General features: G+C 60.6%; 1 protein-coding gene across 1 annotated transcript in view; it reads right to left on the bottom strand.

Annotated features, from left to right (window-relative positions):
• Positions 1-66: 66 nt before the first annotated feature.
• The window catches only part of ELMO3 (engulfment and cell motility 3), a 31,807-nt gene continuing 7,715 nt past the window's right edge, over positions 67-24,158 (bottom strand). Inside the window, 22 exon segments of the mRNA XM_073307263.2 lie at positions 67-1,640; positions 2,809-2,889; positions 3,586-3,668; positions 4,358-4,462; positions 5,433-5,545; positions 5,789-5,952; positions 6,671-6,807; positions 7,093-7,201; positions 8,370-8,474; positions 9,786-9,809; positions 9,811-9,918; positions 11,117-11,173; positions 11,175-11,240; positions 11,588-11,638; positions 12,762-12,840; positions 14,614-14,765; positions 14,848-14,947; positions 15,941-16,110; positions 16,592-16,642; positions 16,747-16,819; positions 17,352-17,392; positions 17,567-17,695. Of these exon segments, the coding sequence (XP_073163364.1) occupies positions 1,428-1,640; positions 2,809-2,889; positions 3,586-3,668; positions 4,358-4,462; positions 5,433-5,545; positions 5,789-5,952; positions 6,671-6,807; positions 7,093-7,201; positions 8,370-8,474; positions 9,786-9,809; positions 9,811-9,918; positions 11,117-11,173; positions 11,175-11,240; positions 11,588-11,638; positions 12,762-12,840; positions 14,614-14,765; positions 14,848-14,947; positions 15,941-16,110; positions 16,592-16,642; positions 16,747-16,819; positions 17,352-17,392; positions 17,567-17,644 (2,160 nt within the window). The 5' untranslated portion in view covers positions 17,645-17,695 and the 3' untranslated portion in view covers positions 67-1,427.

Genomic DNA, 24,158 nt, shown 5'->3' with positions numbered 1-24,158 from the left:
GATAACCAGGGTCCAGCCCAAGGAGGCCGGAGTAATCCAGGTGGAAACAAGAAAACAGGCCGTGGGTTTCTCCGTACAAGTGTTTATTGTCCAAATGCTGGGGGGTGGAAGGGGTCTGTTCTCAGCCCTCTCCAGCCCCAGGGCAGGGGACAGTGCAGGTCCAGTGCTGAGACACATCAGGCAGGTTAGTCCCTTAGTATTATTACAGGCCCCTATAGAGGGCATGGGGAGGGCCTGGTGCCACGGCGTACCTTTCTAAGTAGAAGCACCAGGCTGGAGAGGTACAGTGCAGGGGCTCCCGTTAGCAGGGTGAGGGGCCAGGGAAGCAGGCTGGCCGGTTAGTAAGTGCAGCATTATGGCTAAGGGATGCAGGGGATGCCTGGAGCAGGATAGACGGTAGGATGGGGCGAGACAGTGCTGAGCTGCGGCCAGGGATGGCTCGGCTCCCCTCCCCTCGCGCACCGTGGGGCGTTGGCAGCCTGGCCAGGATTCCTGGTGTACAGGCATCAGCCCCGAGGGACAGTGGAGCCTCCAGCAGGCGCCCTCCCGTGCCTAGCATCATCTCCCACCAGCCAGGTGCCAGCATCCCAGCTCGGGGAGGCTCGGAGAGGGGACCGGAAGTGACTCAGTTTCTCCTTGTGCTCAGTGAGTCGTTCAGCCATGTGGCCCCAGCAGCTTTAACGCCTTAGGTGCTGGAAGGCAGATTTCCCCCCAAACGCCCTATTGTCCATAAAGAACAGTGGGGCTGCTGGCCCCCCGCCCAGGCTGTCACATCACCCAGAGAGGGGCAGGGGGAGCATGGGGCCGCACAGAATCGTACCTTCTCCATCTCGGAGTCTTTCCCTGGGGTGCACCCAAGGGCACCGTATCATACCAGTGCTGCAGTTAAGGACTTCTGTGGGAGGGTGGCACCGGCTCCGAGGGGCCCAGCGGGTTGCCAAAGGTTCTGTCAAACCCCAGGAGCAGCCTGCTGTGGGGAGCGGGGAGACAAAGGCCATCCCCCACGGCGCATTAACAGCAGCAGCACAAGTGCAGAGAGGGGCAATAAGGCACTTGGGTCAGCCCCGCTCGGTCAAGGCAGCAAGCAGGAGAGCAAGGCCCCCGCTGGAAGGGGCAGGCTCAGCCTGGGGAGTGGAGCCAGTCACTAGGGGCCAGGGCTCTGCGGCTCCCCCTGGGCAGAACCAGGACAAGGGGGAAAGGAGATCATGGCCCAGGTAGGAGCCCGTCTCCTTGCCCACCAGCCCTTCCCCTACTTGCTCCCTGCCCAGCAGGAGGGACTGCAGCAGGTGCCTGAGCCCATGCCTCAGTGTGGAGCCGGGTTTTCCCTTCCTCCCCCTTACAGCGCAGACTCTGGTCCAGACTAGCCGCTAGCAGGGCTGGGAGCTGGGGCTGGCTCAGGGCGAGAGCCATGGCCGGGGCGGCTGCCCTCACTGTTCCATGGGGCTGAAGTCATAGCAGAAGTTTAAATTGCTGGGGGGCTTGGGGATGGGGGGAGGGGCGTCGGGGATGGGAATGTTCTCCAGGTCCAGGAGGCGCAGCTTGAGCTCCATGGAGAGCAGGATGTCGAGCTCGCTCTGGGTTCGCTCGCTCGTCATCTCCCGGCCCAGCAGCACGTTCAGGCCATCCGTCCACAGGCAGAACTGAGGGGCAACCAAACACTGGCCTCAGCCTCCGGGTAGTCGTCCCCCTGCCCGCCTCCAACACCCACCCGAGTCTCCCACCCACCGCAATCCACCCAGCGCCACAGGCATGCCCCCTCGGCCACGCGCCTCAAACAGGCCAGGGGACGGCAGCAGGCCGGGGTGGAATTCACAGGGGCAGATGCAGCCCCTGACCAGGGGAAGGCTCCGGCAGCTGGGTTTTTACCGGTCCCAAAATGGCTTTGGACAGCCAGAACTGAACCTCACAGCTCAGTCCCTGGCCCCCGTCTGACCCCCAGGGCCTTGGCTATGGGCAAAGTCGCACTGTTTCAACATCAGTCCTGCATGGAGGGTCTTCTCCAGGCAGGGACAGTGCTAACGCCTGTCCCCCAGTGCGCCCCCCTCGCTGCATTCCTGTCTCTCCACGCAGTCCACTGTGCACCCTCCCTCCCTTCAGAGGCGTCTGGCATCTCACATGCCTCATTCTAGCTCCACGCCCATCCACTGCCACACCTCTTCCTCCAGCCCTTCCTGATCCAGGCCCAGGCACACCTCCTCTCCACCTGTGCCATATTCCCATCCCAATCTGATCTCAGCCAGGTGCATGCCCCCAGATCGATCCTACAACACCCCCAAGGGCCCTCACCTCTGGCCCGGGCTGAGGGAAATAGTAACTTCCCATTCATCCAGGCTTGGTCTGTGAGCCTCTGAGGACACGTGGGCAGTGAACTGCAGAACCCGCCTTCCACAAGGCACAGCCCCACTGACGTACAAAGGCACAACTGCCCGCAGCCCTGGCCGACAACTGGCAGTGGGGTGCAACGCCAGCATCGTGGGACTGCCCAGAGCGGCGTGGGCACTGCTGGCTCGCTCGGAGAATTACAGCTCAGAACACCGTGTCCGGGTAACAAGCTCTGTGCCACGTGCCCGCCTTGCTCCCTGCTGTCTGTCCGCACAGACCCCAGCAGCCCTGCCATGCACTCTCCCTTCACAGAGCCTGAAGGGCTTTGCCAAGGGGGAGCCGCCTCCTGCTTTCACAGATGGGGAAACAGACAAAGGGGCAGAGGCTCTGCCAAGGTCACCCACCAAGCCCACGGCCGAATCTGAGCTACAACCTGGTCCAACGGGCCCCCTGAACCCAGGAGCCAAGTCCCAGCCAGAGGCTCACCTCGTAGCGCGTGGGAGCGATGAAGTTCAGGTAGTACTCCTCCACGTCGTAGCTAATGGAGAAGGCCAGGTCCAGGACATCCTGTGGGGAAACAGCAGGTGCATCTCACTCTCCCAGCTGCCAGTCCTGGGTGCAGCTGCACAAGGACAGGAAGGGCTGTGCAGAGCACAGGGCCCAGGCAGGCAGCGGACAGGGCTGTATCCTGCGGTGACATGTCGCAGGGCTGGGCTGCACCGCGAGTGGCCAGGCAACATGTGAGTGCAGAGCCCCAGCCTCGCCGGGACGGCGCCGTGCAGCAAGCTGGGGCGCCGTCGATTTGGCTGCCTGGTAACTCCTGTGTGGACAAGCCCCAGGCCTACATGCGATGTCAGCAACCCCCGATCTCCAGGCGGGGAAAACCCAAGGAGCTGGTGAACTCGCAGGGCCGTGGGGGAGCGCCCAGCTCAGTGCCTCCTTGCTGGGCTCTCATTCTCTGTCCCGTTCAGGTTCCACAGTGGGCCCTGCGCTGCCGGCCAGCACGAGGGGTGTTAGACGCTCACGGTGGCCTACACAGGGCGGCTGCTGGCCCTTCACAGCTGCCCTTGCAGCATGCGCCTGCCCAGATCTCTGTGCTCACTTTGCCTTCCCTGGACCAGCGCAGTGTGGATAACAAGGAGAAGGAGGCATGCTATCGGGCAGGCAGGCAGCCCCACCCCCGGGACCCAGCTGACAGACCCATGCCTGTATAGAGCCCGGGGTGGGGGGGAGTTAGTGGCCAGGCAGGGAGCAGCTGCTGACCTTGTTATGCTTCCCGGAGCCCTTCTCCTTCATGTGCGGGCACTCCCTGCTAACCAGCAGCTCCTTGATGTCGGCCACGGGAACTGGGGGGACAGAGGCACTCAGCAGAGCCCAGCATGCTCCCCCCGCCCACCAGCTCCACCCCAGGTGGCTCAGCCCAAGCCCCGGCAGATGCACCCCCCGAGGGAGCCCAGCACAGGTCTCTTGGCAAGACAAGCACAGGAGGAAAGACAGCCCCCTTGGGTGCTGGGCAGGGCAGGTACATGCCAGCAGCCTGGGGTTATTCAGCAGCCTGGGCACCACCAGACAGGCTCAGAGCCAAGGCCCATCTACGCGGAGCCCCATCTCCCTCAGTAGCCAACGCCAGCTGCTTCAGAGGCCAGTGCCCGAACCCCAGGAGCAGGTGGGGATGCGCTGCCCCCGCTGTCTAAGACAGACCAGCTGAAGCCCGAAAGCAGGACAGTTAATATCCTGTCTAGGCCAAGTGTTGGCATGAACGATGCCAGCTCTGGCCGCTCCATAGTCACTCTCTCTGGGAATCTTGCTAAATTCTTGGCCTCAGCAGTTTTCTGTGGCCATGAGTTCCACAGGCTAACCACCCCCTGTGGGAAGAGCATCGGTCTGGAATTTCCCACCGTTCAGCCACCAAGCGTCCCTTGCTCTGTGTTAGAGAGAGAACAGAAGCACCCGATCGCCGCTGCCCCATTTGTTACTCGGCACCCTGCGATCACATCCCCTGTGAGGGACGATCCCCCTCTTGGCTGTCACGTACTCTTCTCCGGCAGGCTCTCGATGGGGGGGCTCTGCACCCCCGGCTCCACGTCTCCGTAGTGCAACACCTTGTGGTTGGGGGACAGGCGGCAGAACCAGAGCTTATCTGGGACGGGAAGGGAGCAGCAGTCAGGGCCTGCAGCTCACCCAGGGACGCACATCTCCTCCTCCCCTCAGGGAGGTGTCTGTCCGAACCACGTGCTCCTCCGCACCTGTCGGCTTCCCCCAGCCCTTAGTTTAATAACCCCTCTACGACCTTTTTACTTTACATGGCTGCAAGCTGGTCTTGTTTTGGTTTAGGTGGAGCCCATCCTTCGTATACAGGCTCCCCCTTTCCCAAAAGGTTCCCAGTAAACCCAAACCCCTCCTCCAAACTCCATGGTCTCACCCGTGCATTGAGACCCTGCAGCTCTGCCTGTCTAACCGGCCCTGTGCCTGCAACTGGGAGCATTTCAGAGAATGTTGCCATGGAGACCCTGGACTGTAATCTCTCACCTAGCAACCCAAATTTGACCTCCGGGACCTCTCTCCTGCCTTTCCCTGTGTCACTGGTACTGACACATACCATGACCACCGGCTCCTCCCCAGCACTGCATGCAAGTCTAGCTAGATCCAGGATTCTCCAACGTTCTTTGCTGGGACCCCCATCCCCCCCTTTGAAAATATTTCAGGCTGTGATGACCTCCCCCAAAAAGTGACGCGCCCCCCATACCATGCCACCCTTACTTCTGCACTGCTGCAGGGTATCCTCAGGTCGAGAGGACACCATGACATCATCGGGAGGGTCCCGACTCTGGGATCGTTTCCCACACACCTGCCTGGAGTTCTCCTACCCCGAAACTTGCATCCTCCTCAACAGCTCAGGGGCTGCCAGACTGGGGGTGGGACCATTCCATGGGGTCCCCTCATGAACCTCTCTGTCTCCCTTAGCTCCTGCAGTTCAGCCCCTCTGGTCTCCGGAGTTCAGCCAACGTACGTGAGTGCCCACTCTCTGCCCCCCGCAGGCGTGCTCACCTCGGGCGCCCCATCCCCTTCGTGCCAGGGCACGGCGCTGCCCTGACCCCAGGCCCCCTCACCCTGTCTGCGGCGGCTGCTGATCTTGCGGAAGAGGGTCCCCTCGCAGAGGCGCAGGAGCCGCTGCTGGCGGATCAGCTCCAGGAGCTCGGGCTTGAGCCTCTCTCGCAGTTCCCTGGGGAGCGGGCGAGATGGGACATGGGCAGGTACCCCCCGAACGCAGGGCTCCCCTCCAGCGCTTGGCGCAGGGACCCCACCCCCTCCCTGCAGCGCTCGAAGCAAGGACTGCAGACCCCCACCCCTAACGCTCAGACTGGGGACCCCGGACCCCAACTCGCAGAGTAGGGGACTCCCCCTGCAGCCCCTGACACAGAGCCAGGGGTCCCTTTCCCTGTGCCCCAGCCCCCCTCCCACTCACAGCACAGGCACGGCCAGCGTCTCCTCCTGGTGCATCCTCTCCGTCTGCCGCAGCCTCAGGATCTCGCTGTAGTTAAGCGCGTTCACTCTGGTCTTGAACAGCTCCAGGGAGGTGGGTTTGAGGGACAGGGTCCGGGTGATCTGCTCCCGGACCACCTGCAGCACCTGCAGGCACAAGGCATCGTCATGGGAGCCCGCTCCACAGCCCCCCTCGCAGGGCACACGCCACCGTCACGCCAGCACGGGACCCCGCACCACAGCCCCCCTCGCAGGGCACACGCCACCATCACGCCAGCACGGGACCCCGCTCCACAGCCCCCCTCGCCCCTTGCAGGGCACACGGCAGCGTCATGCCAGCACGGGACCCCGCTCCACAGCCCCCCTCGCCCCTTGCGGGGCACACGCCACCGTCAGGCCAGCATGGGACCCCGCTCCACAGCCCCCCTCGCCCCTTGCGGGGCACACGGCATCATCACACCAGCACGGGACCCCACTCCACAGCCCCCCTCGCCCCTTGCAGGACACACGCCACCGTCACGCCAGCACGGGACCCCACTCCACAGCCCCCCACGCCCCTTGCGGGGCACACGCCACCATCATGCCAGCACGGGACCCCGCTCCACAGCCCCCCTCGCCCCTTGCAGGACACACGCCACCGTCACGCCAGCACGGGACCCCACTCCACAGCCCCCCACACCCCTTGCGGGGCGCACGCCACCATCATGCCAGCACGGGACCCCGCTCCACAGCGCCCTGCACCACCTGGGGCATCAGCACAGGATCCCGCTCCACAGTGCAGATCTGTCCAGATCCCATCTGCCCTGTGAGACCCTGGAGACCCCGCTACATGGCAGCATTCTGGGTGTCCTCCCGTGGGGCTCACCTTGTCAAAGTCCTCCTGCGTGGCGCGCATCTCCTTCCAGGTCTTGTTCTGCAGCTGGATGCAGATACAGAAGAGCTCCTCGAAGAAGTGGTCCTGACCAAAGAACATGAGGTAGAAGGCCTGGGCCGTCTCCGAGCCTGAGGCAAGAAGGACAAAATGGGACCAGGTTTCCCTGCTTTTTTGGAAACCCTGACAACCAGGAGGTCCCAGAAATGGGGGCCATGATGCCTGCAGGGTATGGCTGCGCCCATCCCCCCCACCAGGAGCCAGGACACCCACAAGGTTTTGACTGCACCCACCCCCTAACCCAGCCAGGATCCGTGATGCCCACTGGTTTCGGCTGCGCCCACCCCCTAACCCAGCCGGGAGTCGTGGGGCTCTGGATGGGCTACGTTAGCAGATGCAAGGGGCCGCGCACTCACATGGTTCCCCGACATGTAGGATCTCGCAGAGGGCCAGGGTCAGCTGGATGCTGCTCCGGGCAAACGGGCACTCGTGTTTATCATCACGGCTGCTGTTCTCAAGGACAAACTGAGAGACACAGGCCCCGTCACAGCTCCCCGAGTGCACACGCCCCCGGGCAGGCAGAGCCGCCAAAGAGCTCTCCCAGGCGGGGGCGGCACGGCGGGCTAGCGAGGGCAGGGATGGGTAGGGTCAGTGTACCCCCTCCAAGCCCAAAGGCTCCCACCAGCTGCACAGTGGCCAGGAAGCTCGGGGTCCAGGTTCCCCAGCAAAGGGATCCCGGCCCCCCAGGGCGGGCAGGTTAGAATTCAGTGGCAGTGAGAAATCTACGAGGAAGCGTCATGCCCCGAAGCAGCCAGGCTCCCTCGGAACTGAAAGGAGATGCTGCCGGAGACGCCCAGAGAAGAGACAGGCAGACCAGTGCAAGGGCACCATGTCTTTACTGGCATCTCGGCCAGCTCCAGAACCAGGGCACTACGGTACCATCCATCCTACGCCACAGTCCCCAGCGACGGGACTGTGCTGAGCCCTGCCCTGCTCAGCACTTCGGGGGGGTGGCATGCTGCTACCAGAACCTGAGCTGCACTTATTTGTAGGTTTTTCATAGACGCACAGAAAGGATCCTTGTTCTCATCCAGTCTGACCCCTGGTGCAGCACAAACCAGAGAACCCAGCGCTTTGCTTCAGGGAATTTGCCCGCGTTTCCCGCCCTGCGTCCTGCTGGGTCCCGGCTCCTGAGCTCTCTCACTCCCCATGTGCAAAGAGGATATTTGCGTTATTCTCTCTCAGCCAAACCAGAGATGGTTTTTAGCAGCACTGAAAGCACTTCTGGTGCCCCAAGGGCCATGGGAAATTTCAGCTGCCCAGCCCGCCTGCTTCAGCATGAGAGCGGGCCAAAACCTGTACCCAGAGCGTAGTTACGGCTTTCCTTGCCCATCAGAACAGCCTGGCTCAACACTCCCAAACCCATCAGCCTCAGCCAGAGGCAAAGAGCAGTGAGCACGTTGGCTGAACAGCTGAGGAGGTTACGAATAACTGACAAACTGGCCTTAGGATGGGAAGGCCCAGGCAGACCTACCGCTAGGGCCTCTCCAGCTACGAGAAATAAAGGGTCGTCTACACAGAAAAGTTAATTCAGATTAAGGTAGGTCCACATGTAAACAAACCCGGAGAGCGGGGAGAAACCTCCCAGGGCTGTGCATGGGGTACAGCTCACGAGCCGGTAACATACACTCACTCTGCTATAGGCACTCGGGCAGCATCTGGAGAAGTAGACCATGTTGTCCAGGGCCAGCAGTCCCGGGGGCGCGTGCTGCAGGTCCTCGGCAGGGTTACTGTAGTTCTGGGAGGACACAAGAGGATGCAGGTTTTGTGACCGACCGTAATGGCAGAGCCCCCAGTGCAAGGAGAGGGCTGCCGTTTAGGATGCCGATACGAACAGTTGGTACATATCGGTCACTGTCCCACGGGCTCACTACGGCTCCAGAGACCTCGCTGTGCTAACGCCAGGATTACCAGCGCCTTGGGGAACAAGGGGCTGAGATGAGGCCGGGCGGCCCAGTGAGAACCGAATGAGATTTCCGCATCTCTTCGTGGGGATGCACAGCCTGGGCCAGGACGCAGGCTCCCCAAGCCAGCGGCGCGTACTGAAGGCCCCTAACGGGGCATGCTGAGCTCAGACGGGATCGACCGAATACATGCAGCGCACAGAAGCAAGGCTATCAGACATGGGAAAGAGCTGCCATTTGTACGTTCTCCTGGCTGTCCTGGTAGCAGCCTGCCTGGGGTCCCAGGCTGGCCCCAGAACCCCAGTCCTCCAGCCACCTCTTGGCTGACGTAGAGGATCCTGCAGTCTCACATGGTGCAAGGCCAAGGTCCAGGTAGGGGTTCTCCCCTGGCCGGGGGGCTCTCCAGTGACTGGGGTCTGACCCAGGGCCAGCAGTGGGGACAGAGCCAGGAACAGAGCTGGGAGGGCACTGCTGAAGTGTCCCGTGGAAGGGGCAGGGAGGCAGACGGGACAAAGTAGGACGTAGCCCTGGGGAGCAGGGACAGCTGAGTCTGGAGAGGACAGTCATGCCACTGCCTGGTCCAGGCCCAAAGCCCACGCTCAAGGGGTGGGCACTGAGCTGCCCTCTAGAGGGGATGGGTCAGACCCTGTAACCAAGGGCAAGGGCCCTGGGAGGACACACTGCCTCAGGTCTCTCTAGGCTCCTTCTCACCCAGAGCAGGAGTTTTTAACCCCCTCCCTTTCCCAGCATGCACTGCTTCCTGCCCACAGCCCCCACCCGCACAACGCCTCTCCCCGAAGGGCCAAAACAGGGTGGGAGGGGGCAAGGCCTTCCCTTAAGGGGCCAGCACACCCTGGTGCAAACCGTGCGTCCGCAATCCCAAACCCGAACTGACACCGACAGAAGCCAACTGCTGGTCGCGGCTCTCTTGCGAAGGCAAGAGACGCGGGGGAGCGGGGGCTGCCGGGGGAGAAACAGTGCATGCCACGCTTCCGCACGGCTCCTGCCTTCGCAGGCCAACTCTTAGCTCCTGACCGCCGAGGTGGAAATGGCCCCTGCAGCTCTCCAGGCAGAGCGAGCGAGGGGAGGGCGGTTCGGAGCGGGCCGGGGCTGCTGGCCAGGGGAAGGTCTGGGCGGCGACTCACCTGGAAGCCCAGCTTGCGGAACTCCCTTGACGCACAGAGAGCGCCGGTGCTCCGTGCCGAAGGTGCCGGCAGAAGGCTCGTTCTCCGACTCGAAGGCGCTCTGACGCAGGGACTGGAGACGCTCCCGTTGTTCCTGCGGAGAGAGCAGGGCCTGGCTGATGCCTCGATCCAACCCTAGCAAGGCCAAGGCAGGGCTGCCGCCCCGAGCTCCATCCCACAGGCAAAGCTCAGACCCTGCTGGGAAAGGAATTGTCCCCACCAGGCCACCCCGTCTAGCGCCCCCAGGACCACAGTCCCCCCAGCGAGCAAACAAAAACTCCAGAGCTTTTGCGGGGTCCCAACACAGGAGAGTGGGGGGAGGCCCAGCTGAACAAACCCATGGACGGGGGAGGGACCAGGCCGCCTGGCTCAGAGGTATAAGAACACAAGAACGGCCACACTGGGTCAGACCAATGGTCCATCTAGCCCAGTATCCTGTCTTCCGACAGTGGCCAGTGCCAGGTGCTTCCAAGGGAATGAACAGAACAGGTAATGATCAAGTGACATCTCGTCATCCAGTCCCAGCATCTGGCAGTCGGTCTTAGGGACACCCCACTCATCCTTAGCTAGTTCTTCTATGAAGCCAGTTATACTTTGGACTTTACAACATCCCCTGGCAAGGAGTTCCACAGGTTGACTGCGCGTTGTGTGAAGTAGTACTTCCTTTTGTTTGTTTTAAACCTGCTGCCTGTTAATCTCATTGGTTGACCCCTGGTTCTTGTGTTGTGTGAAGGGGTAAATGACACATCCCTATTCACTGTCTCCACACCAGTCATGATTTTAGAGACCTCCATCCTATCCCCCCCCCCCCCCCCCGAGTCGTCTTTTCTAAACCGAACAGTCCCAGCCACATTCCTCTCTCCTCATACGGAAGCTGTTCCATCCCCCACATCATTTCTGTTGCTCTTCTCTGTTCCTTTCCAGCTGTAATGATCTTTTCTGAGATGAGTTTCCCAACCCTGGCAGCTGAACCCTTGGAAAGGCCAGTTCCAGCCGTGGGTGCTGAGCACTCAGAAACGCAGCCCTACACGACCTGGGCACACCTGACACAGCACAGCCGTGCCTCCTCCACCAGCAGGGGGCAGTAGCTCCATCCCTGCCAGCCAACTCTCAGTAGGACTGGAAGCAAAGAGGAGTGGTCCAATCTGGGGGCTCAGCTCTCTGGGGAGTGGGGGAAGGAGGGGGGAGAAGTGGCAGGGCAGAAAGGTGGGAGGGGGACACTTTGCGGAGGAGTCCTGGGGGAGGAGAGCGCCCACCCGACAGGCCCACAGGGGGACAAGGGCCCGTCAGACCTGCGAATAAGGGTCCATGGGGGTCCGCATCTTCCACTCCAGCAGGTTGAGGGTGATTGGACTGCAGCACGTAGAGATAATGGGCCATCTCATCCCCCATCGGCTCCGAGGCGTGGATAATGTTCTACAGGAGCCCCAAACAAAGGCCGTCACTGACCCCAGCCTGGACCCCAGCTTTCCGTGACCCGCTCCCGGGGCAAGAGCTGCGGGGCGCAGGGGTCCTGGGGCCAGCACTAGACAGAGGCAGCAGTCTAGTCTAGTCTAGGCCCCCAGCTGCCAGGGCGGGGAGAGGGAGGGCACAGCAGCATTGGCAGGAGGCTGGCACAAAGCGGGGGGGTGGGTGACAGAAACGCCACAGGCAGGGGCTCTGGGCGCACAGACACCTGGCCCAGGGGCGGCAGCCAGGGGGCAGGGAGGATGCACAGACCGTTAGGGGCGGGGCGCGAGGCCAGGAGCTCTCTGCATTCCCACCTTGTGAATGAACTGCCGGATTTTCCTCTGGCCCAGATAGCCCATCATGTCCTAGGAAGGGAGAGAGCCGGTGAGACTCGCCCAGCCCACTCCGCCGGGCCCGTGCGGTTTCCTCCAGCAGCCGCTTTCCCCACCAATCCACAGGGCCAAGCACTGGGCGAGGCCAGCTGACCTTCCCCGGCCGCCCCAGGTGGGGTTGGGTGGGGGAAACAGGCAGGCTCTGAGAATTACACAGGCGTGCAGGAAATGAAAGGATCTAGAGCCCGGGCACCTCCTGCTCGCGGGGAAGAGTCCAGCCCAGATCAGCACCCGGCGGAGCAGGGAGCCGAGGGGTGGGCCCAGGGCACTCAGCCCAGGCCGGACCCTGCGGGTGTGGCCTGTGTGGGGCTCTGCGTGGGGCACAGAGGGCGATAAAGCAGCTGGCTAGTTAGGCCCTGCCGCATTCTCGGCGCCGCGCAGGGCAATGGAAGGGTGGAGGTGGGACAGGCAAAGTCCAGGCTCATGTCCAGCTGCCCTGCCCTGGTCTGTGCCCTCGGCCACACGCCTCTCCTCAGCCTGGGGGGAGCTGGGCCGGGGAGCACAGCGCAGACTCAGCAGGATGCTCCAGACAAGCAGCCAGCGCCCCGGGCTGCAATCATCCGTGGAGCTCTGCCCGCCGGAGCCCTCGCGCGGACAGGCACCAGCTATTGCTGTCAGGCCCTGCGTCTTCCTGACCTGCCCAAGGGGGGTCAGACAACACGGTAGTTAAAACGCTGGCCCCTCCTCTCCCCCAGGGCTCCAGCGGTGCCCCCTTCAGGGAGCCGAGCCGGGGCTAGCAGCATGGGGACATTTCTAGGCAAAGCGCCTCGTGAGGCAGCTAAGGGAACCCAGCAGTGCAACACCCCTGGCTGCCCTGCTCACCACCAGGGGGTGCCACGCGCAGCCCAGGCAGGCAGCCGGCCCGGCCCGGCCCCCCTGACCTGACCACTGTCTTTTCCAACACGGACAGGCAGCCCCCGTCCTCCCCTCCCACAGCACATTTAGTGCCCCCCCACTCCCAAACAGCCCTTCTCAGAGGGCTCACAGCCCACACTCTGGGTGGACAGACTGCATTCCCTCCTCGCCCCCGGCCCCACAGTGACCCCAGGGGCATGGCCAGCTCAGAGGGCCGCGGGAGCGGGCCAGGGGACCTTACCCTCCTCTCTGTGTCGTTGGCATTCAGCAGCAGGGCGATGAGCAGTGCCATGGCTTTGAGCTGCAGCTGCTGGTTGGTCCTAGGGGCAAGGAGATGAATCACTAGCGTGACTAGCCCGGAGGGTGGGCCTGAGCCGCCCGCTCCCAGCTCTTCTCCCAGCCTGGCTGGCCCCATGCCACCAGGCTGCCCCCAGCTGTCAGCTCCCAGTGGGGAAGCCGGCCGGAGGCATCTGCGAGCCAGGTACAGATCAGGGGACATTCCACTGGCGCCCGGTCCCAGGGCACAGACGGGCATCGTAAGGGCAGCAGGCTCCCTGCAGAGAGTGGGCACAAGAGTGAAGAGACTGAAAGGCATTCAGGGGCCTGAAGAGAGAACGGGGGAGAGGAAGGCCAGGGCAGAGCCCTGCTGGGCCCATGACCCAGTCGACAGTGGAGAGAGAAGAGAGCCTGGGGCGGGCAGGGTGAGGCAAACGCCTGCATTTGCCAGGCTGTGCGTCAGCAGATGGGCGCAGAACGCCTGCTCCATGCTGGCAGGGCTTATCAGGAGGGATTTAAACCCAGGCAGGAGGGGGAGCTCCCCCCACTCAGGCGCTACGGCACGAACTTCCTGCCGCCCAGCAAGGAGGACAGGGGCTGTTCCAGAACTGGCGAGGGAGAGCAGGGCAAGGAGCAGTCATGTGTGCCAGGCCTGACTCCTCAGCCCGTGTCGGGGGAGGCTGGCCGAGCTCACCAGGGGGAAGGAGAGGCGACACCATGCACGCAGCGTTCCCAAAGTCGGATGGAGTTGGGCTGGCCGGGGCAGGAACGTACCATGGCTACGGACCGGAGAAAAGAGGAATAAAGGAGAAACCAGAGAGTGTTCGCTACAGACCCGGCCGGACCAAGAGTGAGAACAAGTCTAGGACCAGCTCCGGGGCCGCTGAGACCCCCAGACCCTGCTCTCCTGGGGGGCTGTAACTGCCTAGAAGCCGGGGCTCATTTCAGAGTTGGCACATGGCTCCGCCAGCTCAGATTTCCCCGCAGATCGGCCAAACCCCGATGCTGAGAGTGTTACTGGCACCAGAGCTTCAGCGGGAGAGCGCAAGCCGGGAAGCAGCAATGCTGAAGGACCTTACAATGAGAACACCCAGCAAAGGAGTGAGGGTCTGCGATGTGACGGAGCAGAGGGGAGAACAGGCCCGCCTGTCTCTAAAAGGCTACAGGGCATGACAGCCAGCATGCTGGGGGCTGCCTTGGGAGCTCATTCCCAGCCAGAGCTAGATGGGAAGCCTGGAGAAACAACAAACTTGGAGGGCAACACAGAGCGAGCCAGGCGGACGGAGCTACACGTAGCTAAGCCAGGACGTGATGGCGGCAAACATCCGAGGGGCAAGTCCCAGTGAGGGAAAGGGGGTAGAGAACATTGCCCAGCCGGAGCCAAGTGGGGTGGGCTGAAATCATAGTGGAAAAGGAAGGCAGAGGAGCAGGGAACTGGAGTAGGCTGCAGACTGCTCTCCCCAGGGAAGCGGGGCAGGCCGAGGAGATGCAGGCCGGCAGAGGCAGGATGGGATCACAGCTGGTGCTGTGCTCATAGGCGCCGACTCCGTGGGTGCTCTGGGGCTGGAGCACCCCCGGGGAAAAAGAAAAAAAGGGCGATCAGCTGTTCGGCAGGCCCCACCCATCAGCTCCTCCCCCAGCACCTCCCGCCCACCACCCATTAGCTGTTTGGTGGCGGGCGGGAGGCGCTGGGGGGAGGAGGAGGAGGAGGAGGAGCGGGGCTGGGAAGAGGCGGAGACTCAGGGGAGGGGGCGGGGCCTCAGGGCCAAGCAGGGCTGAAGCACCCTCGGGGAACGCTGAAAGTCGGCTGCACTTACACCTGCAGGTGGGTGAGGAGGCGATCCAGGGTCACTTCGTGTTTGACCAGCTCAAAGAGGGAGCGGCTGCTCGGGACCATGTTCTCCAGGATGGACAGGGAGAGCTGCTGGACAGAGGCGTCCATCCCACTCGCGTTGACGTACTTCACGATCTGTAACAACGGGCGGTCAGAGACACGACTGGCTCAGCCGCCCTGGCACGGCGGGTTGCCAAGGCTCTGGGGAGTGACTTACTTTTCTGATGAAGGCCCGGCTCAGCGTCTCCCAGGAGACGAAATCATGCTCCATCAGCTCCATGAAGGCCTTCAGGGTGTGGGCTAGAATCTCCCCTATACTGGAGCAACAGAACAGCAAACATGGTGAGAGGGGGCCCAGGGACCCCACAGAAACGCCGCTCGATAGACCAGGGCAGCAGGGACAAAGCCGCCCAGACACCACAGCGATGGGCACATTAGAAACACCTAGAGAGACAGAAAACAGGGAGAGGGCGAGAGAAAGAGACAGGGGATGAGCACTGGAGAGAGAACACTCGGTACAAGCAATCAGCCTCTCCCTTAGCCCAAGGAGGAGTTTGGAGACCCGGAAAGCGCCAAGAAGGACACAGGACGTTAGGGTTGCACAGTTAAGCGTACAAGCCTCAAGGAAATCCAGGGTAACAGCCTGAATTCTGCGGCCTCAGGCATATGCTCCACAGCGCAGTCTAACTCCCCGCACATGCAGCGCTGCCAGACAACACGATACACGGTGTTCCCCTCGCCTGGGAGCCAGAAACGTGCAGGTGCCCGCAGGGAGCCCAGGGAGAACGAACACGTGCTGCAAGAAAAGCCGAGACCAAGGAAGAAGCCAAAGAGCTAGGTCAAAGCGATGACAGAGGGGGACAGACTATCCGGGGCTCTCACACTGAGGGAGGGCGAGGGATCAGCTGGGGGGTACACGTGGGAGGCAGTGACGACAGCAATGGGGTGCAGAACACCACAGGATGACCAGGAGGGTTCCTGGCAGCGAGATCCATCGGGCTGCGGAACAGTCTCCCCAGGGAGGGATGGACCATCTGGGATGGGCAAACTTACACGGGGCAAGTCCTGCCTTGCCAGGGCCTCCGGCAGAGGCCTTTCCATTCCTGTCCTCCAGACTTCCAGAGCGGCATGGTGTGAGCAAGGCTTGCAGAGCGCGTACTGCAAGGCACCCTCCCGCCCCTGGCTGCACAGCCTCGCCAGGGAGAGGGCTGGGGAAAAAGACAAGCCAGGCACACGGGCACAGAGAGGGGAACAAAGCGGGCGCAGAATTCATCGGATGTTGGGGGGGCAAAGAGGAGCGACTCACTCACTCGTTCCCCTCTTCCACAATAAGGAAGAGCTGTTTCAGGCCGTTCCTGTTGATGAACTCCTGGGCAAAGGTGATGTCTCGGGAGAGGTTCGCCAGCTTCTTCAGGGAGTCTGCCTTCACGTCCAGGTTGTTACTCCGGATCCCGCTGTGCAGCCGCTCTGCCTCCTGATCCTGCCAGCCAGGAAGGAGTCAGACCAGCGTCATCCCACCGCATGAGACCAGGAACAGCGAGAGGGGACATCAGGGATTGGGGATCCCAATGGGATGAGGGGGAAATTGGGCCAGGACAATCCCATAGGGAGAGACTGGGTAAAGAGGTTACACTACAGAGGGGTCAGACCAGAGCAGTCCCAAGGCGGGGCTGAAGCGGGAAGCCAGACCTGAGCCATAGCAATACTGTTTGGCACCATCCCCCCAGGGATCTCAAAGCACTTTACAAACACTAGTCAAGCCTCTAATTCCCCTGGAACTGCACTGCAATAAATCAGAATCCTTATCCCCAGGTTACTGCTGGGAAAACCGAGGCACAGGGGATTGACAGGGAGTCAGCGGCAGGATCTGTGTCTAGCTCTGACTCTCCAGTCACAAAAAGGGGAGGAGAATACGGGCTGGAGCAGGGGGAGCAGGCCAAGGAGGTAGGGGTGGGACGTACCGGAGAAGTGGTCAGCCGCAGAATGCTCCCATTCTTAATCTCCACACGGTTCTATGACGAGACAGACAAGAAAACGGGATGAAGAACCTGTAGGTCAGAACTGGCCAAAGGGCTCCAGCAGCCAGCGAGAGCTTCACGTGCTGCCAGCCACTCACCGACTCGGTGATGTACGTCTGCTGCCCATCCACGTACTGCAGGGCATAGTGCTCGGCGTTCCCCAGGGTCCACCTGCAGCGGGAGAGAGTTGTGTCTCCACCTTCCGCCCACGCTCATTGCCTGCCGACTGCCCGGCGTGCCACACAGCTGCACCGAGGGCAGGGCACGGCACGTGCTTTGGGATGGGGAGCAGAGGGGCCAGCCAAAGAACTGCGGGAGGGGCAAGACATCCCCCAAAGGGCCTGCTCATTCTCAGAGATGGTCCTCCAACAAAGGCGGATTAACATTTATTGGGGCCCCCCCCACACCACCACAGGGCCCTGCCCCCTGCTCCTCCCCTTCCCTCAAGGCTCTGCCCCCCGGCCTGGCCGGAAACCGGGGCTGGGGTAAGAGCTGCCCAGAGAGCCCTGGACTCTGCATCTGCCCGGGGTGGCGCACCCTGGGGGACAGAGACACGGGCTGCTTTAGGGCACCCCAGTCCCCCACCCAGGACAGGTGGAGGGCCATGGACCCCCACAGCTGCCCAGGTGGGTTTTACCACAACCTTGGACGGTGGCCCCCAAACTGTGCCCATGGCTAGAGAGCAGACAGAAGAGTTACTCACACATCACAAACCTCCTTCACAACTGCAGCCAGGGGCTTGGCCTGAAAACAAAGAGAAACAGCATGTGGGGAGCGTGGCCCGGGCGTCGCCCCCGGCACGGCACCCGAGCACACCGTGCGAGACACATCCCTGCCCTGCCAGCAGGCAGCGGGCTCCCCTCCAGTAGCAGGAGCCCCCCCCACGCCAGCTGGGCCTTCCAGGAGGCAGGACGTTACCTGGTTGAGTTCAATGAGCTGCGGGATGGCTCCCATCATCTGAATGGCGATTTTCACCACGTCGTTGGGGGGCGGCATGGTCCCGGTTCTCTGGCTCCCGCTTGGAGCCTTCCCTGCCCCACACAGCAACTTTGAAAGAGAAAGGGGGGGGCACTCAGTCGCGATGACCACTCAGAAGTCACCTGCGTGCATCACGCTCATGGGACTGGCACACCCTCAAGTGTGCCAGGTGGTACCACACCCACCACCGGGAATGCACATGGGCAGGGCGAAGATGAACGAAGGCTTAATGAATGCACCAGAGAATTACAGTCCTCCAGAGACCGCCTACACTGGGCAGGAGACCAGCGGGACCCCGGTCAGATGGGAGCAGCCCACACCCGCCATGAGCCATCAGCAGCTCTCCACCCAGAAGCCGACGCAAAGGGCCATCAGGGGCTACGGCCAGGGGCACAGCCTGAAAACCCCACTCAGCCAGGGTGAGAAGAACACGCCCTCGGGCGAGCGCCATCAACTTCTGCGCAATCCAGCCTGCGTTTGATTATGCAGGACAACGGTGCTTCTGTCGGCATTGCTAACGTCGTTCGGGGAGGCAAGTCACTACGCCGGCAGAAAAACCCCTTCCGTGGACGTACGCCATGTCTAGGGGGCCATTTTCAGCATCAGCTCAGTAGTGTCAACATGCCCTCCGTCTACTCCCCCACCTCAGCCGTGGCTCGAGAGAGTCCACAAGCTGCAGCCAAGTAAACACTGACCAGTCTTTCACTGCTCTTTTACTGGCCCTAAAGCATCCAGTCAGTTTCATTCAGAGGCCCCAGAAACTACGGGCAGCGGCAGGGAAACTCAAAAATAAAGGCTGGAGAAGGGGTAAAGTAGCAGAAACAGGCAGCAGCCGGAGAGAGGGGCAGAGAATTGCCCTGATCAGTGCTCCCCTCCCGGGCTTTACCATCACCCTGCAGCCAGCAGAGTTAGTCAGCAGGGCTCTGGTAAAATGTCCAAGCGGGTAGGAGAGGCAGGTAGGATTTGATAGGCGGATGACAGGGAGAGAGAAAATACCTGGAAGGTAGAAAGTGTACAGAGTGGGAAGATTTCAGAGTAACAGCCGTGTTAGTCTGTATTCGCAAAAAGAAAAGGAGTACTTGTGGCACCTTAGAGACTAACCAATTTATTTGAGCATGAGCTTTCGTGAGCTACAGCTCACTTCATCGGATGCATACCGTGGAAACTGCAGCAGACATTGTATACACACAGAGATCATGAAACAATACCTCCTCCCACCCCACTGTCCTGCTGGTAATAGCTTATCTAAAGTGATCATCAAGTTGGGCCATTTCCAGCACAAATCCAGGTTTTCTCACCCTCCACCCCCCCACACACAAACTCACTCTCCTGCTGGTGATAGCCCATCCAAAGTGACAACTCTTTACACAATGTGCATGATAATCAAGGTGGGCCATTTCCTGCACAAATCCAGGTGCTCTCACCCCCCTCCAAAAACCACACACACAAACTCACTCTCCTGCTAGTAATAGCTCATCCAAAGTGACCATTCTCCCTACAATGTGCATGGTAATCAAGGTGGGCCATGTCCAGCACAAATCCAGGCTTAGGGAAAAGAGGAAGCTGGCTCTGAAGACTGAAAGAAAAGAGACACCAGGCTATTTCAGGAAAGAGAAAGAAAAAGCGGAGGGCAGCCAGGAAGGGAAAAAAGGAAGAGCAGCAGCAAAAGCGAAGGAGGAACCCACAACGATCGTCAAACAGGGCTCGGCAAACCCTCGTTTCACTGCGAATGGCTGATCGATGGATTTGAAACGGGTTTTTTTGTGGTGTTTGACCAGCGCGGTAGATAGCAAAATCCTCTCCGGCAAAGAGCCTGTTAGCGTAGGTCTACGCAGAGCTAAAAGGTCCACAGTGCAGCCACAGCTGGCCCAGGCTCACGAGGTGGAGCTAAAATTTGCTGTGTAGAGACTCGGGCTCAGGCTAGCCCATTGTAGGCCCTAAGCAGGAATATTTCCTCCCCCGCCCAACACATATTTGAAAAGCAACTGGGGGACCCCGGAGCTGCTCAGGGCCCTAAGCAATTGCTTAGTCTGTTTATTCCTAGCGGCGGCTTTGCCCTCCACCCTTACAGGGTCCCAGAGCTCCAGCTGAAGCATCTACACAGCTGACCCAGGGCAAGCGGCGGGTTCTTTACCCCTGTGTAGACGTATCCTTCATTTCCTACCAGCGGTGTTTAAATTGACTAAGCGCAAGCCGGCAGATGCTGGGCAGCCAGCCTGAGGAGGGGGTTAGAGTTAGAGGTCTTTTTCTTTTTTTAAAATCCTCCCACGCCCTCAGAGCGTCCGCCGGCATTCGCCGTGCGTTTTGGTCTCCTGCCGGTGTGTCCAGGCTTCCAAGCGGGTGGTTGATGGATGTGGCTTCCTCTGCAGTCTTCTGTGTAATGTTTCTCTAGGTCGCCCGCATTGTCTCTTCCCAGGGGGTGGCTGTAGTGTCCCGAAAGCCCGTCCTAAACGTACCCACTGCCAGCCTCTTGCCACGCTGGAGGCTGTAAGCTCACCTGCAGGCCTTTCGGGAGGGCTCAACGAGCTGAGTTACGCTCCGGTTACATAACCGGTGTGTCTGCAACGCAGAGCGCGGCCACAGCGGGCAGGGAAAGGGCAGCGGGAAGGTGTCATGGGGCGGACAGGCCCAGCTAGCTCCAGCACCTGGCTGGGAGCGGACGGCTGGCACAGAGCCAGGCTGAAGCTGCCGGAGCATGTCTGCCCTGGGCCGGGCAAGCCGGGCCGGACAACCGAGCCTCGGGCTGCCAGCTCAGCTACACCCACCAGCCCCGAAGGGAGAGGGGCGGGGGGACACTGGGACCTGCCATGGAGCAGGCGGGAAGGAACAGCGGGTGTGCCCGATGCCAAGGGGCACCCGGCCCGGCCCAGGGACCTCACCCGGCCCGGCCCAGGGACCTCACCTGGCCCGGCCCGCCTCCGTGGGCCACCGCACCCCACGGACCTCACCCGGCTCACTCCTGGGCCAGGGCACCCCACCGAGCCCCCAGCCGGCCCAGGGCCCCCAGCCGGCCCGCCCCCTCGGGCCCCCACCGAGCCCCCAGCCGGCCCAGGGCCCCCGGCCCGCCCCCTCGGGCCCCCACCGAGCCCCCAGCCGGCCCGCCCCCTCGGGCCCCCACCGAGCCCACCCCGGCCCGCCCCCTCGGGCCCCCACCGAGCCCACCCCGGCCCGCCCCCTCGGGCCCGGGCTCCGGGGCCGCCCCGCCGCACTCACCGGCCCGGGGACCCCGCGGAGCCGCCTGCAGTTCCGGGTCGGGGCCGCGTGTCCCCGCCCTCGGGGCGGGGCCGGAGCCGGCGCGGGGGGAACCCGGGGTGGAGCCACCCCAGGTCCGGCCCCGGCGGCAGAGCGGTGCCGCCCCGCGCCCGGCCCCGGCTCGCCCCGGAGCCGCGTCGGCCCCGCGCCGGCTCGCCCCTGGCCCCGGCGGGGCGTCCCCTCCCTCGCCCCCGTGCAGCGGCCACCGGCCCTCCCCGGGGCCTGCTCCGAGACCCGGCTTGACGGCTCGGGGCAAGCGGCGGAGCCCCGCGGCGGCCTGTGGCCCCCGCGCCCCTTGCCTGGAGCTGCCTCGCTCCGCAGATGGGCCCGCGACAGGTTTTCTTAGTCCTCACCCACCTTGTCTCGCCGGTAGCCTCAGCAGCCGCGCCTCGGTCCATCCTTCCGGCCAGCACTTCCCGCGCGGGTGGCGAGACGCGTTGCTAATGCTACGTTTGTCTTCGGTTTTTTCCCAACACCGAACTTTATTCTTGGGGATCATGTGACTTTAAGGCAGCCGGCCTTCCACGGCTCCTGCGGAAACGTCTTCAGTTTCCCCTGATCCCCCAAGGGGATCTGTTGCCTTTGTCAGCGGCCGTTACCTTTCTCTCCAGCAGCAGGCCGTGTTTTTTCACATCATCCCTGGTGTGTAAACCTCGGTTCTCAAATATTCACTCAAGGCTGCTTCTCCATGGCAAATTTCTACTAAATACAGATCTACAACCCCCCCCGGCGTAACCTCAAGACTGCAAATCTCAGGAGCTGTGCACCTGAAAGTAATTAAATGAAATACATAGTTTGGGTTCTTTTAATTTGCCTTTTTGGTTCTGAGCCTGTAGGCGACACAAGCTTGGATACTTCTGCTGTTACCTCCCTCAAAGAATCCTATGATACTGTGTTGGACTTCCAGTAACATGATTCCCCTTCTGCCCTGTAACTTATTAAAAATCCTTATTTCTGTAAGTAAGCCCCATCCTGCCACCACTGCAGTGTACACTTCACTCTGTTACTTTATTTATTGCATACATAAATAACTGATTTTTCTACAGAATTGCTCATATTTTTAAATGCATATTTTAATTTCATAGCCTTTGATGTAGGCTACATATTTTATGATACATTTCAATGATCTTCATTCCCACAAGTTGACTATGTATTGGCAAAATCAAAGGGTTGAAAACTTGTTCAATATGCGTAACACTGACAATGAGAGGTGCAGTGTCTATATAAGGAACAACAGTAAATGTTCTGCCTCATAGATTGTGTTTAAAAGGTATCCGTAAGTATTTCATCTACCGTTTACAATGCTTTGCACTAGTTTTGGTGTGCATTAACTGTTTGTTTACTATAGAAACTCCATGGCCTAATCTACAATGGACAGAGACAAAGAAACAACCATACCTCCCTTCAAGGTTTTACGTACAAGATGCCTGAGGTTTAACGCTGTACAACGCTTGTCCAAAGTACAAAAATGTGTGTGTTTGTGTGTACAGTAGCCAACTGCTACAGACTAGGGCCCGAGGAGCTAGGCAGCAGTTCGGCAGAAAACGACCTAGGGTTTACAGTGGACGAGAAGCTGGATATGAGTCAACAGTGTGCCCTTGTTGCCAAGAAGGCCAAGGGCATTTTGGGATGTATAGGTAGGGGCATTGCCAGCAGATCGAGGGACGTGATCGTTCCCCTCTCTTCGACACTGGTGAGGCCTCATCTGGAGTAGTGTCCAATTTTGGGCCCCACACTACAAGAAGGATGTGGAAAAATTGGAAAGAGTCCAGCAGAGGGCAACAAAACTGATTAGGGGCTAGAGGGAACTGGGATTGTTTAAGTCTGCAGAAGAGAAGAATGAGGGGGGATTTGATAGCTGCTTTCAACTACCTGAAGGGGGGGGTTCTAAAGAGGATGGATCTAGACTGTTCTCAGTGGTAGCAGAAGACAGGACAAGGAGTAATGGTCTCAAGTTGCAGTGGGGGAGGTTTAGGTTGGATATTAGGAAAAACTTTTTCACTAGGAGGGTGGTGAAACACTGGAATGGGTTCCCTAGGGAGGTGGTGGAATCTCCTTCCTTAGAGGTTTTTAAGGTCAGGCTTGACAAGGCTCTGGCTGGGATGATTTAGTTGGGATTGGTCCTGCTTTGAGCAGGGGATTGGACTAGATGACCTCCTGAGGTCCCTTTCAATCCTTATATTTGTATGACAGATGAACCACCATCCACCACAATTTGACGGAAGATAGGGAAAGGTGAGAGGTAGCAAACTGGGACAGGGCAGCAAGAGAATACCTTGATGTCAGTAACTGCTAACAGTAGCAAACTGACACCAGCCCTGGAAACCCACTTTAAGGGAAGCATGGGGGTGGTAGGGAGCATCCCAGGGCAGCCCTAGCACTTAAGCCAAGCCCTGGTTCCCTGTGGGACTGTCTGTGGCTCAGTCCTTCACCCCCTTCCCCACAGGGAAAGACCATGGGGGGGACAGTGCTTGCCCCAGCCCCCATGGCAGAGGGACTAGCTCAGGACCCCCTTTTTCATGGCCACCTATGAACCAGTTGCTGCCTGCTCCCGTTAGCCAGCACTCAGCCCTAGTCAGGGGAAGGGGGAACAGGTTCCCCATGGCCCAGGACCAAGGTCTGCTCTCAGCTCTGAAGGGAGGGTGGATCCATACCCAGTTAGTTACCTGTACAGGGCTCTTCAGCATAAAGCAGGCCAGTGAGCTCCAGCTTCAATTGGTTAAGAGCCAGGAGATGCTAAACCCAGATAAGATGCCCTTAAACTGAATGTTTTTGAGCCCCCGCTCCCACAGGCACAGAGCAGACTGCACCTCCGCACAGGTGTGCGGGGCAGAGCACATGCGCAAGAGATGGCCCTGCTGGCCTCTGTCCCTAATGGTTAGAGCTCCAGGAGCGAGCTGGGACACAGGCCCCAGCCCAGCCAAGGATTGACTCATTTCTTGGTCCGACCAGTGGATATGTCCACACAAACAAAACTGACAACTCTAAAATGCTCAGACTAACCCCAACTATAGACCGGACGCAGCTGGTGAACAGCGGCAGGACCAGGAGCCCCCGGACATAAGGGCATCGTGTCTCGAGGCGTGCAAGCCAGCAAGCCCAGCACCCTGCTAAAGAACCCGGAGGGCGGCTAATGCAGAAATGGCCAACTGGACGACGCTTGGTTGTGCTCAAGGGCTGACAGGAGGCTCTGAAAGGTTCAGTTTATTCACTCCGAGAACACTGTACAAATATTACAGGCAATTTTCTTTTGCTGCAAAAGGTATAAAAATAATCTTTA

This window comes from Lepidochelys kempii, chromosome 12 (genome assembly GCF_965140285.1).
Source record: "Lepidochelys kempii isolate rLepKem1 chromosome 12, rLepKem1.hap1, whole genome shotgun sequence".
In the NCBI taxonomy this organism is placed as follows: domain Eukaryota; kingdom Metazoa; phylum Chordata; order Testudines; family Cheloniidae; genus Lepidochelys; species Lepidochelys kempii.
Note: the sequence above shows the minus strand (reverse complement) of the source record. Positions and strands in the feature narration are given on the sequence as shown.